This window comes from Myotis nattereri, assembly GCF_964212035.1.
Source record: "Myotis nattereri genome assembly, chromosome: 15".
NCBI classification, from domain to species: domain Eukaryota; kingdom Metazoa; phylum Chordata; class Mammalia; order Chiroptera; family Vespertilionidae; genus Myotis; species Myotis nattereri.
Window position 1 is genome coordinate 24,271,010 of NC_138090.1, and position 12,798 is coordinate 24,283,807.

General features: G+C 44.5%; 1 protein-coding gene across 1 annotated transcript in view; it reads left to right on the forward strand.

Annotated features, from left to right (window-relative positions):
* The window catches only part of HSD17B2 (hydroxysteroid 17-beta dehydrogenase 2), a gene marked incomplete at its 3' end in the record, with an annotated part of 61,008 nt that overhangs the window by 41,604 nt on the left and 6,606 nt on the right, over nucleotides 1-12,798 (forward strand). Inside the window, exons 3-4 of the mRNA XM_081107992.1 lie at nucleotides 1,200-1,385; nucleotides 10,041-10,178. Coding sequence (XP_080964118.1) covers nucleotides 1,200-1,385; nucleotides 10,041-10,178 — 324 coding nt within the window. The remainder of the gene's footprint in view (nucleotides 1-1,199; nucleotides 1,386-10,040; nucleotides 10,179-12,798) is intronic.

The following is a 12,798-nucleotide window of genomic DNA, read 5'->3' on the forward strand; positions in this document are numbered from 1 at the left end:
CCACTAGTTGTGGACAGTGGTTCTCCAAGTGGTCCAGGACAGCATCAGCGTTGCCTGGGAACTTGTTGGAAATGCAGATTCTCAGGTCTCCAGACATCCCAAATCAGATTCTCTAGAGGGGTGGACCAGCAATATATTTGAATAAGCCCTTCTAGTGATTCTTTTTCTTTTCTTCTTGTTTCCTTGTGTGTGTGTGTGTGTGTGTGTGTGTGTGTGTGTGTGTGTGTTGTTAATCCTCACTGGAGGATATTTTCTCCATTGATTTTCAGAGAGAGTGGAAGGGAAGGGAAGAGATAGAGAAAGAATCAATGTAAGAGAGACACATTGATTGGTTGCCTCCCATACTAGCCCTGGGTTGGGGCCAGGGGTCGAGCCTGCAACTGAGGTACATGCCCTTGACCGGACTTGAACCTGAGACACTTCAGTCTGAGGGCTGATGCTCTATCCTCCAGTGGTCAGCAAACTGCGGCTCGGCAAACCACGGCTCGCAAGCCACATGCAGCTCTTTGGCCCCTTCAGTGTGGCTCTTCACAAAATACTGACTTCTGCGCATGGGCCACGAAGTTTCAATCACACTGTATGTGCGCACCCGCACATGGTGTTTTGTGGAAGAGCCACACTCAAGGGGCCAAAGAGCTGCATGTGGCTCGAGAGCTGCGGTTTGCCAACCATGGCACTAAGCCAAACCAGCTAGGCCTAGGGCCTTCTGGTGATTCTTATCAAGGGAATCAGGCTGGTTGGGGAAAATAGGGCTCAGGGTCTTTGCAGTCTTCTTAGCTCTTGGCACTTGTTCTCTAGTTTCCCTGTTTCCTGGGACGAGGAGATCTTCTTGTCTAAGGAAAAGGGCAGACAGGCTCCTATGCCACCCTGCATTGTACTAAAGATACCATACTGTCTCTACACATTCCTTGGAGGGAGAAGCATGAGGTAGACTCTTATCGAGCTGCATGGATGTAGGGAAGTGCTCTGAAGCAAAAGAAAATGCCTCCAAAAATATTGCTTGATATTTCACAAATTTACTCCCCACATAACCCCTCAGGGCAGGTGGTTGTAGGTATTGAAAGAGACTGAGTTTGGAGAGTGTCAGTGATCTGTCCTTAATCTCAAAGAGGCCCTTTTGACTCTAGAACTTACAGTGTTAAAAATTGTCCTGCTCTCTAGTCTTGCCCAACCTCAGTGCTATTTCTTTCTGTTCTCAGGACTGTGGGCTGTGGTCAACAATGCTGGGATCCTTGGCTTACCCGCTGATGGGGAGCTCATTCCTATGATCCACTACAAACGATGCATGGACGTGAACTTCTTCGGGGCTGTGGAAGTCACGAAGGCATTTTTGCCTCTTCTTAGGAAATCCAAGGGGAGGCTGGTGAACATCAGCAGCATGGCAGGTGAGTTGGCCTTTTCCCACAAGGCTGTGCAGTGGAAGACGTGGCTCGCTGCATTCTTTGTGGGCTAACAAGAAAGCAGGACATGCTCATGCAGGGCTGGGTCATGATCAGTCAAACTGTATGTTTACTGTTGACCTTAAAACAATGAAACCTTTATCTCCTTTAAAACCTTTTTATGTACAAGCTCTAACGTACCTTCTAACTCATCTATTCATTAATAGGAATTTAAGGTTGTTGCATATTTTCACATTGGCATAGCCAATGCACAAACTTCCTAGGTCTGAACAGAAAATTCTGCATACAGTTAATGTCAGCAGTACAGGTAACCTACTTTCAATCCTCCCTGAACTCAGCATCCTCTTTTGTTCCCTGTAAGATGAGTAGGCAAATGTCTTCATTCTCTTGGTACTTCAGAGTACCATTCTCAGTTGGCCGCCTACTATTGTTTTCCATAAGATCATTCTCTTCATTTTGAAATCTCCCATACAATTGGGTCAGAGTGAGACATTTGATGACTCATTTCTCTCCATGTCCAAGAACAGATAGTCCACAACTTGAATCAACTTTAATAATCTCACGTCATAAACAATGCCCTTTGTGTCAGATCACGTAAGTGTGATAAAAGATGTTATCTAGGAGTGCTTGGAAGGCCTGGGGCAGAGTGAGTCCCTGTATGGAAGCCCATGATGGATATCAAGGTCAGTTCCACAGTTGTTTTATTTACTTTTATTTTTATTTTTGGAGGATGGGGTGGGGATAGAAGGCATGGAGAAAGCACAGATGCACCATCAACCAAAGTGTATTACTTTACTACTGTTGCTATGACAGATAACCACAAATTTAATGGCTAACTAATACAAATTTCTCTTACAGTTCTGAAGGTGAGAGGTCTCACTGGGCTAGAATCAAGGTGTCAGCAGGGCTGCATTCCTTCTGGAGTCTCTAAGGGAGAATCAATTACATTGACTTTTCTAGCTTCTAGAAGCCTCCTGCATTTCTTGGCTCATGGCCCCTTCCTCCATCTTCCAGTTACTCCTTGACTCTGACACTCCCGCCTCAGTCTTATAAGAATTGGGGCAGGGAAGAAACGTTGCTTCTTTAAATTCTTTTCTGAAAAGTCAACCACATTATGAATATATCCTTCTCTCCCACATTTCCCATTCCTACAGGAAGGACCTTGAAACAGAAAGAGAGAGAGGTCATGTAACTATACAGTTAGAATCAGTTTCAAAAGGGAGAGGAAGCCAGCCGAGCAAAGTGGAGAGAAACTGTCCAGGTTGTGAACCTATCTTTACCACTGACACCTGAGTGACCTAGGACAAAGTCCTGAACGCCTGAGCTGCAGCTTCCTCATTTTACCATGGGGCTAATAATTGCTTCTTCTTAGGGTTATGGTGAGATGAGATGAAATGACAGGTGTTTAAGCATCAGCCATACCTGGCATGTAGTGAATTAGAGATCCAAAAGCCATCCACCATGACAATGGGGAAGAGGCTGGCTATGTGTGCATCTGTGGCTTTTTATCCTGCCAGCTGCTGCATCACCACCCCTAACAGTGACAATGAGTTGCTGTTCATCCTGCTGTTCCCTGTTACACATTAGCCCTAACAACTTACTACTTTTAGATTTGACCATGCCTTCTCTGGTAGAATTTTATATCTTATAATCATGTTTACCATCCTTACCACATAAATAAATAGCTCTTTGACCCAAATCCTGGCAAAGCAGTTAGCTAAATATTTAACCAAGGAAGAAAGGAATTGAGAGGTAATTGTTAGACTGATTGTACAAAGGGCACTTGAAAAATCTTTATGTTTGAGAGGTCTAAAAGCTTTTTCTGGCCCCAGCCAGTTTGGCTTGGTGGATAGAGTGTCAGCCTGTGGACTGAAGGGTCCAGGGTTTGATTCTGATCAAGGGCATGTGCTTTAATTGCAGACTCCTCCCCGGCAGGGCCATAATCAGGGCACATGCAGGAGGCAACCAATCAATGAGTTTCTCTCACATGGATGTTTCTCTCTGTCTTTCCCTCTCTCTTACACTGTCTCTGAAATCAATGGAAAAATATCATCGGGTAAGGATTTAAAAAGAAAAATAATAAATAAAATAAAATAAAAGCTTTTTCTGGCCTGTTTGCTTCTTAAGAAGTTGCAGAGTAAAACTTGTGTATGTACATGCAGTTGTAAGCTGGACTTGAACAAGAATGTTTGAAAACAAGCCTTATAAAACAATTTGGGCCTCAGGGCTTTTGAGCCAGTTGTGGTTTGAATTCTGCTCCTCTATTATTAGCTGGATGATCTAGGGTAGGTCACCTCATTTGTTTATGTATCCATTTTATTACCTATTAATGAGTGTGACCCAGCACCTGAGTTTAGGAGTCTAGGGCAGTGTTTTACAACCTCAGCATTATTGATTTTGGGAGAGGCTAATTTTCCCCGGGGAAAGGCCATATGATGCATTGTAGGATGTGGTAACCCACTAGATCAGCGGTTCTCAACCTGTGAGTCACGACCCCTTTGGGGGTCGAATGACCCTTTCACAGGGGTCGCCTAAGACCATCGGAAAACACATATATAATTACATATTGTTTTGTGATTAATCACTATGCTTTAATTATGTTCAATTTGTAACAATGAAATTGGGGGTCACCACAACATGAGGAACTGTATTAAAGGGTTGTGGCATTAAGAAGGTTGAGAACCACTGCACTAGATGTAAGTAGCACCCACCCTCAGCACTGACAAATCTTCAGAGATTGCCACACTGGTAGGAAGGGATCATGAAAAATCACCCCCAGTTGAGAACCTCTGATCTTGGCTGTAGATATAAATGCATTGTGGATTCTGAGTGCTTACTTAGCACATTTACTGGTTAAAATGTATGAAAGTTACACCAAAATAAATAGCCTTAGAGATTGTTACACGTCTGTGTATTATAGGTATCTGGCAGAGTTCATGGTTCCAGCTTTGAGCCTGGTCTTAGTGCAGAGAAGTTGATTGTGGGGTCATTCGTGGATGTTTTCTTGCTGAGCTGGCTGCTTTAAGGAAATCACTGATCTGGCAAATCATTCAGCCAGTCCCTCAGCTGCTCGGTGATGTGAGAGGAAGCCAAAGCTGAGAGTTGCTTTGCTGAAACTCTCATACAAAAGCCAGGGCTAGTGTAGGGCAAGAGGAAGAGAGAACAAAATTGAGTAAACTACCTCTGCGCTAAATTGTATTAGACACTTGCGGTCCCAAAGTCACTTAATCCCAAGGTTTGCAGGATGCAGGTATTAATTCCTTTTCTATTTCAAGTACACTCTAGTCTGGGATTACCCAGCGGGTAAATGCTGGAGTCAGGATTGGAACCTTGTCTATTTGTTTTACTATAAGTTCTGTGTTCCTCTCACTTTTCCAGACTATCAAACAAGGACATACCAGGTAAACGGGGCAAAAAAATCACAGACCCTAACTTTTAGTGCTTAAAGAATGATTAGGAGGTGTTAGCAATATAGGGTTGCCTGTCTCTTACATCAAAGCTTCTCAAATACGAATGTGTGTAGTGATCACCTGGGGATCTTTGTTAAAATGAAGATTTTGACTGGTAGGTCTGAAGAGGGTAGGGCTAAGATTCTACATTTCTATGGAGCGTCCCCCAAAAATGTATACGCACACTTTGAATAATTATAAAGGCAGTGTTTATTAAAATAACATTTCATTTTCAAAATTGAGCTATCAGCTGTTCAAGTGTGTATACATTTTTGGGGACACTCTGTATAATAGTTCCTAAGTAAATGCTACTGTCCATAGGCAGCTTTTGCATTAGAATCACCAGGAGGGCTACTTAAAAACAGGAAATCAAAACTACAATGAGGTCACATTTCACACCCACTAGAATGGCTATAATTAAAAAAACAGAACATTGCCCTGGAGGGGTGGCTCAGTTGGTTGGAGCACTGCCCAGTGCATCAAAAGGTCGGAGGTTCAATTCCTGGTCAGGGCCCATATGGGAGGTAACTGATCGATGTTTCTGTTTCTCTCTCTCTCTCTTCCCTTCCCTCCCTTTCTAAAAACTAAAAAAATCAATGGAAAAAATATCCTTGCCCCAACCGGTTTGGCTCAGTGGATAGAGCGTCGGCCTGCGGACTGAAGGATCCCAGGTTCGATTCCAGTCAAGGGCATGTACCTGGGTTGCGGGCACATCCCCACTGGGGGGTGTGCAGGAGGCAGCTGATCAATGTCTCTCTCTCATTGATGTTTCTAGCTCTCTATCTCTCTCCCTTCCTCTCTGTAAAAAATCAATAAAAACATATTTAAAAAAATATCCTCGAGTGAGGATTAACAACAACAAATCGCACAGAACTATAAACACAGACACAAATGAGCACAGAGATAAATGGCGAAAACTCAGTAAGCTCTGGGCGTTGTACCAATGCCAGTCGCATGGCTTTGACATCACACGATAGTTATGCAAGACACTATCATTAGAGGAAGCTGGGTCAGGGGTAAATAGGACTATCAGGTACATTCTCTTTGCAAATTCCTGTGAATCTGTAATTATTTCCAAACAAAAAGTTAAAAAAAATACTCCCTTTCAGACATGCTTGAGGAGGGAGAACGACCTAGCTCCCAGGTAGATCTTTGGATGTACAAAGGTCATGAGGTGTCCTAACATTTTGGTAAATAAAACTAAAAATTTGCATTGAAGTTTGGCATGGGAGGCCAAAAAAATGAAAACCTGGCTTATTTGAAATTTTAAAAGATAAGATAAGCCTCCCTGGACAAGCTGAGAGTAAGAAGCGAGGGGAATTCCTTGACAAGTGGAATAAGGGAAACTGAGCCAAAATAATTAGACAAGGCCAAACAATTTGAGCAATTTACAGCCAGCTAATCAATCACAAGGTTTTATCTTCCCTAACCAAGGACACTTAGGAGCAAATGGTTTACACTTTCCAGACTGTCCCAAGGCAGACCGGCCATGGTCCCAGTCCCTTTTCAATAATGTTCTTTACAAACAAAACTAACCAGAAAATAACCCTCGTTCCTTTATACACTTGTCTCGATGAATCAACATATTGAAGGACACATCAGAAAAGCTAATGAATATTCGGTTAAGACCGTCTCCTGAGGGGTAGGTGGAAGCGGAAGAGGGAATAGAGGGGATAAATGGTGATGGGAAAGAAAATTAAGAAGAAAAAAAGACCCTCTCATGAGACCTCCCCTAGGATTCCAGTCACCAAGGTAAGATAATAAAGCCTCAAGACAAAGGATCCACAGTGTGCTCTTGCTAGAGCATGCCCATGCCTTGTATCTTTGCTTTTTTTCTCCTAAACTCTAAGGAACCCCACAAGACTTGCAACCAGGGGAGCAGTTGGCAGTAGCAGCTCAACCCAGGCTTACCTCTGAACCTTTTCTCTGACTTTCTCTCTCGTGTTGCTTCTTCTACCTTAAGCCCTGCCTTTGTTTCACTGTCTCCAGCTTTAATAAATATACTTTCAAAAATCACCTGGAATGGTATTCTTTCCTGCATAGTCAATAACCCACACACTACTGTAGGCCCTAGGCAGACCTGCTCCTGGCCTAGGCCCATCTGGTAATGGGGTCTGGTAACAATGCTAGAGCTTTAGAAACATCGGCCAAGGCTGCAAACAAATTTATTTTTTAATCCTCACCTGAGGACACGCATAGAGAGAGGAATGGAGGAAGGGAGACAGGGAGGGAGAGAGCGAGCTAGCCAGCTGGGGATTAAACCCAAAACCCAGGTATGTGCCTTAACCAGGAATTGAACTGGCAATCTTCTGGTGTGTGGAATGAGGCCCAACCAACTGAGCCACACCAGCAGGGCCAGATGTGTTTTTTACAAATTTAAAGCAAGACTCTCTGCCAGCAAAAAATATGACCCATTTTACTGAAATACTTGCTTTATTGTGGGGTTCTGGAATCAAACCCACAATATCGCTGAGATATGCCTGTATTTTTCCCAAAAGGAAATTATATGAGCCAGACCAAAGTTTTAATAATAATGTAAGAAAAATAATGATAACTAACATTCATTATTCTAAGTTTTTCTACTTCAATGCCTATGCTCTTCCCCACCCCAACCCCACATTTTATTGAGGTATTATTCACATGTAACACTGTATTAAAGTGTACAACATAATTATTTGATATATGCATATATTATAAAATGATTACCACAATTAGATTAGCTAGCAACCATCACTTCACACAATTATAAATTTTTTTCTTGTGATGAGAACATTTTAAACTTTATTTTCAGCACCCATTAAGTATACAATACAGTATTAACTATGGTTACCATGCAGTACAGCAGGCCCTTGAATAATGTTGTTCCATTCAACTAGTTTCATTATAATGGTGATAAGATGCTGTAGGGACTTAACTCATGTTCATGTCAATTAGCCTATAGTAAAATTAGTTTTATTATACCTCTTTTCTTTAAAGTTGCAGACCTTTCAATGATGTTAGTAAGGACATACTGTATATTACATCCCCAAATTTTATGTATGTTATAACTGGAAGTTTATACCTCTTGACCACCTTCACCCATTTTGCCCACCTCCCACTACCCACCTCTGAAAACCATCAATTTGTTCTCTGTATCTATGAGTTTGTTTTTTTTAGATTCCACATATGAGTGAGGTCATATAGTATTTGTCTTTCTCTGTCTGACTTATGTAACTTAGTATAATGTACTCAAAACCCTCAAGGTTCATTCATGTTGTTGCAAATGACAGGATTTCCTTTTTGTTTAATGACTACATAATATTCCTTTGCATATATTAAACCACATTTTCTTTATCCACTTATCTGTTGATGAATACTTTGGTTGTTTCCATGTCTTGGCTATTGTAAATAATGCTGCAATGAAGATGGGGGTACAGACACTATGCTCTTTTTTTTTTTATTGAGATCATTGTACATTTACTGAAGTTGTAAGGAAGAGTATAAGAGATCTCATGTACCATTTACCCAGGTTCCTCTAATGCAGTGGTTCTCAACCTGTGGGTCGCGACCCCTTTGGCGGTTGAATGACCCTTTCACAGGGGTTGCCTAAGACCATCCTGCATATCAGATATTTACATTACGATTCATAACAGTAGCAACATTACAGTTATGAAGTAGCAACGAAAATAATTTTATGGTTGGGTCACAACATGAGGAACTGTATTTAAAGGGCCAGAAGGTTGAGAACCACTGCCTAATGGTAAAATTTTGCAAAATTATCTATATAATAAAAGCCTAAGTGACCACTATGGCGGAACCACCAGACAACTGGTCACTGTGATGCACACTGACCACCAGGGGGCAGACACTCAATGCAGGAGCTGCCCCCTGGTGGTCAGTGCGCTCAGCCAGAAGCCGGGCTCACAGCTGGCAAGTACAGCGGTAGTGGAAGGAGCCTCTCCCGCCTCCACAGCAGCACTAAGGAGCAGCGAGCTGAGTGGGAAGGAGCAGCGAGCAGGTGGGCGGTAAGGAGTGAGGGTTCCCGGACTATGAGAGGGATGTCTGACTGCTGGCTTAGGCAGGGCGCAGGCCAGGTTGAGGAACCGCGCCCCCCCCCCCCAACACCTCCAGGGCATGAATTTCATGCACTGGGCCTCTAGTAGTGCAATATTATAACCAGCATATCTGCCAATTTTATTCATTTTTTTCCCAGTTTTACTTATATTCATGTGTATATTTGGTTTCATACATTTTACCATCTCATATTTTAAAGTGCATTGTGTGAATTTTTTCAGATTAAGGCTAGATAGTTTAATTCAAAGTATGGTTTCATTAAGTGACTGGGAATGGCCAATGTCTTTAGGAAGACTGCCATTTAAGAAACCAGGTCACAGTCATTGCACTCATGCTTTCCCTATATGAAGAAATGAGTTCAGTGTTTTGTGGGGGCCCAGGAAGGAGCTGAAAGCCTATTTAGAAACAAGAGTTTGTTCTACCAACTACAGACTTAAGGGAATGACTTAAGTATCCCTTAATAAATGATCCTTAATAAGTGTTAGATATGGACATGTGACATATTTTGTAGTCTCAAATGCTCCTGCTGAAAACTAACTTTTGGATAGAGGTAGGATTCAGGCAAGACAGCTCAGGGATAGGAAGATGTTCTTCCATGGATAAAGTATGTCCAACTGAAAGAAATCACTTGCAAAATTCTAAAGCTAAGAGAACAAAGACAAGCACATGTGCAAAACTAGTCTTGTTTGGTTTGGTGAGAACCACCAAGGCTGGGAAAACTGGTGAAACTGGGAAGCATGGAAAGGTCAGATCCTCCTCCCAACCCTAGCTAGCTGTGTAAATGTCCTAAGGATTACAGGCAGAGCAAAATACCCATGAAGTCATCTCTGGCATTTGCTGAAAATGTCTATGGTCTCTTGAAGCAAGATGGTTGCTTTAAAAAAAAATTAAAATTGAGATATAATTGATATACAATAAACTGCTCATATTTAAAGTACACAATTTGATAAATTTAGACATATGTATGTACTCAGGAAACCATCACCACACAATCAAGATAGTGAGCACGTCCATCATCCCCCAAAACTTCCTTCTTCCCCTTTCTACTCCCTCCCCGGTCCCATGGCAGATAATACTTAGTGGATCATAAAATGAAAACATCAGCCTTGATTATTTTTTTCTTCCATTATTTCCATAGGAGGGGTTCCACTGTTCAAGATGGCGGCCTATGGCTCATCCAAGGCAGCTCTGACCATGTTTTCGGCAGTCATGAGACAAGAGCTTTCCAAATGGGAAGTGAAAGTCTCTAACATCCAGCCTGGAGGCTTTAAAACAGGTAGGTATCTGAGCCTAAGAGACCTACAGTGTTCATCCTGGGAAGGATGCCAAAGGTCCTCTGTTCTGCTCAGACTGAATGCCTCAGAAGTCACCTAAAGAGGGGCTGGGATGGATGGGCCTCTTTTAAGAATAGAGGGGCAAGTGCTAGGTTCTTTTTTCCAATCTATGGTTGCTCCCCTGCATTCTTCCACAAAGGAATTACGTTTTGATGTCATGTATTTTATAAACACCACCTCCTCCCCTCTGACCCACTTGTTTTCTACCCTGGGAGGAGATGGCCATCCTCCCCTATCTCCTTCCAGAATTTCTGAACTCTGGGCAGATGCAGACCACCCCCATGGCTCAGTGCTTAGTTCTGAGGCATCAAACATTTAATCTTTAAAAAGCCCGTCTAGCCGAACCGGTTTGGCTCAGTGGATAGAGCGTCGGCCTGCAGACTCAAGGGTCCCGGGTTCGATTCCGGTCAGGGGCATGTACCCTGGTTGCGGGCACATCCCCAGTGGGGGACGTGCAGGAGGCAGCTGATCGATCTCTCTAATCCATGTTTCTAACTCTCTATCCCTCTCCCTTCTTCTCTGTAAAAAATCAATAAAATATATTAAAAAAAAAGCCCATCTAATAAAAGACCATAAAATGGGAAGGATTGTTAACTTACTAAAGAACAAACCCAGAGGTTTTAATGTTAACCAGGAGGATCATGACTGAGTGAAAGGCCTCTTTTGGGAGGGAGATGGGAGAGAAAGAAGCCTGGGCCACCCACGGTGAAAGAGTAGATCAGGGCTGTATGAATGTAGGAAAGATAAGGATTGAAAGGATTTTCCACGCTGGGGACTCCCTGGGTGGAGAGGAGAAATGAATGGGTCAAAGCTAATGCCAAATGTGACAGACTGAGAGACTGGTATAGAAGACATGACACCAAGAGAAGAAAGTTGACTGACAGCAAGTGTAAGGGGTAAATGATGAAATTTGACTTTGAACCTGACAGGAGGGATGAGGGTTTGGTGACACAGACAAAGGAAACTTCCAACACAGAGAGAAAGCCTCCAGTTAAGCTACAGTTTCAAGGATTCCCCGAAATTGTTATGGCTAACATTTTGGGGGAGCTGTTCTCAGAAAGTAGGCACGTTCTACATATTCTTTCCTGATGTTGTTGATCTTACTCATTTTTTAATTGATACATATATCATACACACATAGTTTAACAATCTACACTAATAAAAGAGAAACATGGTAATGGCGTACAACCACTACCCTTTTCATTGGCTAATCAGCGAGATATGCAAATTAACTGTCAGCCAAGATGGCGGCCGGCAGCCAGGCAGCTTGAAACTAACATGAGTCTTGCTTGCCTCAGTGACGGAGGAAACCAACGTTCCCCGCCTGCGGCTGCAGGCCTCTAAGCAGGCAGTTTAAGAAACATTGTAACAAATACCGCCGGACTTCAGCCAGCAGATTCACAACATTGTAAGCAAAGGCCAGAAACCTACTTTCAGCAGCAGAGGCCTAAGAGCTGGAGCCAAGCCTCAAGGTAAAGCTGGCCCAGAATAAAAAAAGAAAAAAGAAAAAAAGAAGCGGTTGGGAACTTCAGTCACTCCCAGCCTGAAAACAGCCCTCAGCCCCTCACCCAGACTGGCCAGGCACCCCAGTGGGGACCCCCACCCTGATCCAGGACACCCTTCAGGGCAAACCAGCCGGCCCCACCCATGCACCAGGCCTCTACCCTATATAGTAAAAGGGTAATATGCCTCCCGGCACTGGGATCAGCATGACAGGGGGCAGCGCCCAAACTCCCTGATGGCCCTGCGGCTCTGTGTGTGACAGGGGGCGGGGCCCCAACCCCCTGAGCAGCCCTGCTCTGTGCCTGATAGGGGGGAACTCCCCCCCCCCCACGGGCCCTGCTCTGTGTGTGATGGGGTAGAGCCATAACCTCCCCATCGGCCCTGCCCTGAGTGTGAGAGTGGCAGCGCCCCAACCTCCTGATCGGCCCTGCTCTGTGGGTGATAGAAGGTGGTGCCCCAACCCCCCCCTGCCCACCCTCAGGCCCTGCTCTGTGTGTGATGGGGTAGAGCCATAACCTCCCCATTGGCCCTGCCCTGAGTGTGAGAGTGGCGGCGCCCCAACCCCCTGATCGGCACTGCTCTGTGGGTGACAGAGGGTGGTGCCCCAACCCCCGATGGGCCCTGCTCTGTGTGTGACAGGGGCAGCTCCCCAACCCCGATTGGCCCTGCTCTGTGCGTGAGAGGGGGTGGCGCCGCAACCTCCCCATTGACCCTGCCTTGAGTGTGACAGGGGGTGGTGCCCCAACCCCCCAATTGGCCCTACCCTGAGCGTGACTGAGGGTGGCATCACAACCTCCCAATCTGCCCTGCTCTGTACAAGACGAGGCGGCGCCCCAACTCCCCAATCAGCCCTGCTCTGAGCCTGACCAGGGGCTGCACCTAGGGATTGGGCCTGCCCTCTGCCACCCGGGAGCAGGCCTAAGCCAGCAGGTCGTTATCTCCCGAGGGGTCCCAGACTGCGAGAGGGCACAGGCCGGGCTGAGGGACCCCACCCCCACCCCTGAGTGCACAAATTTTTGTGCACCGGGCCTCTGGTTAATTATAAAAACTCATGTCCTT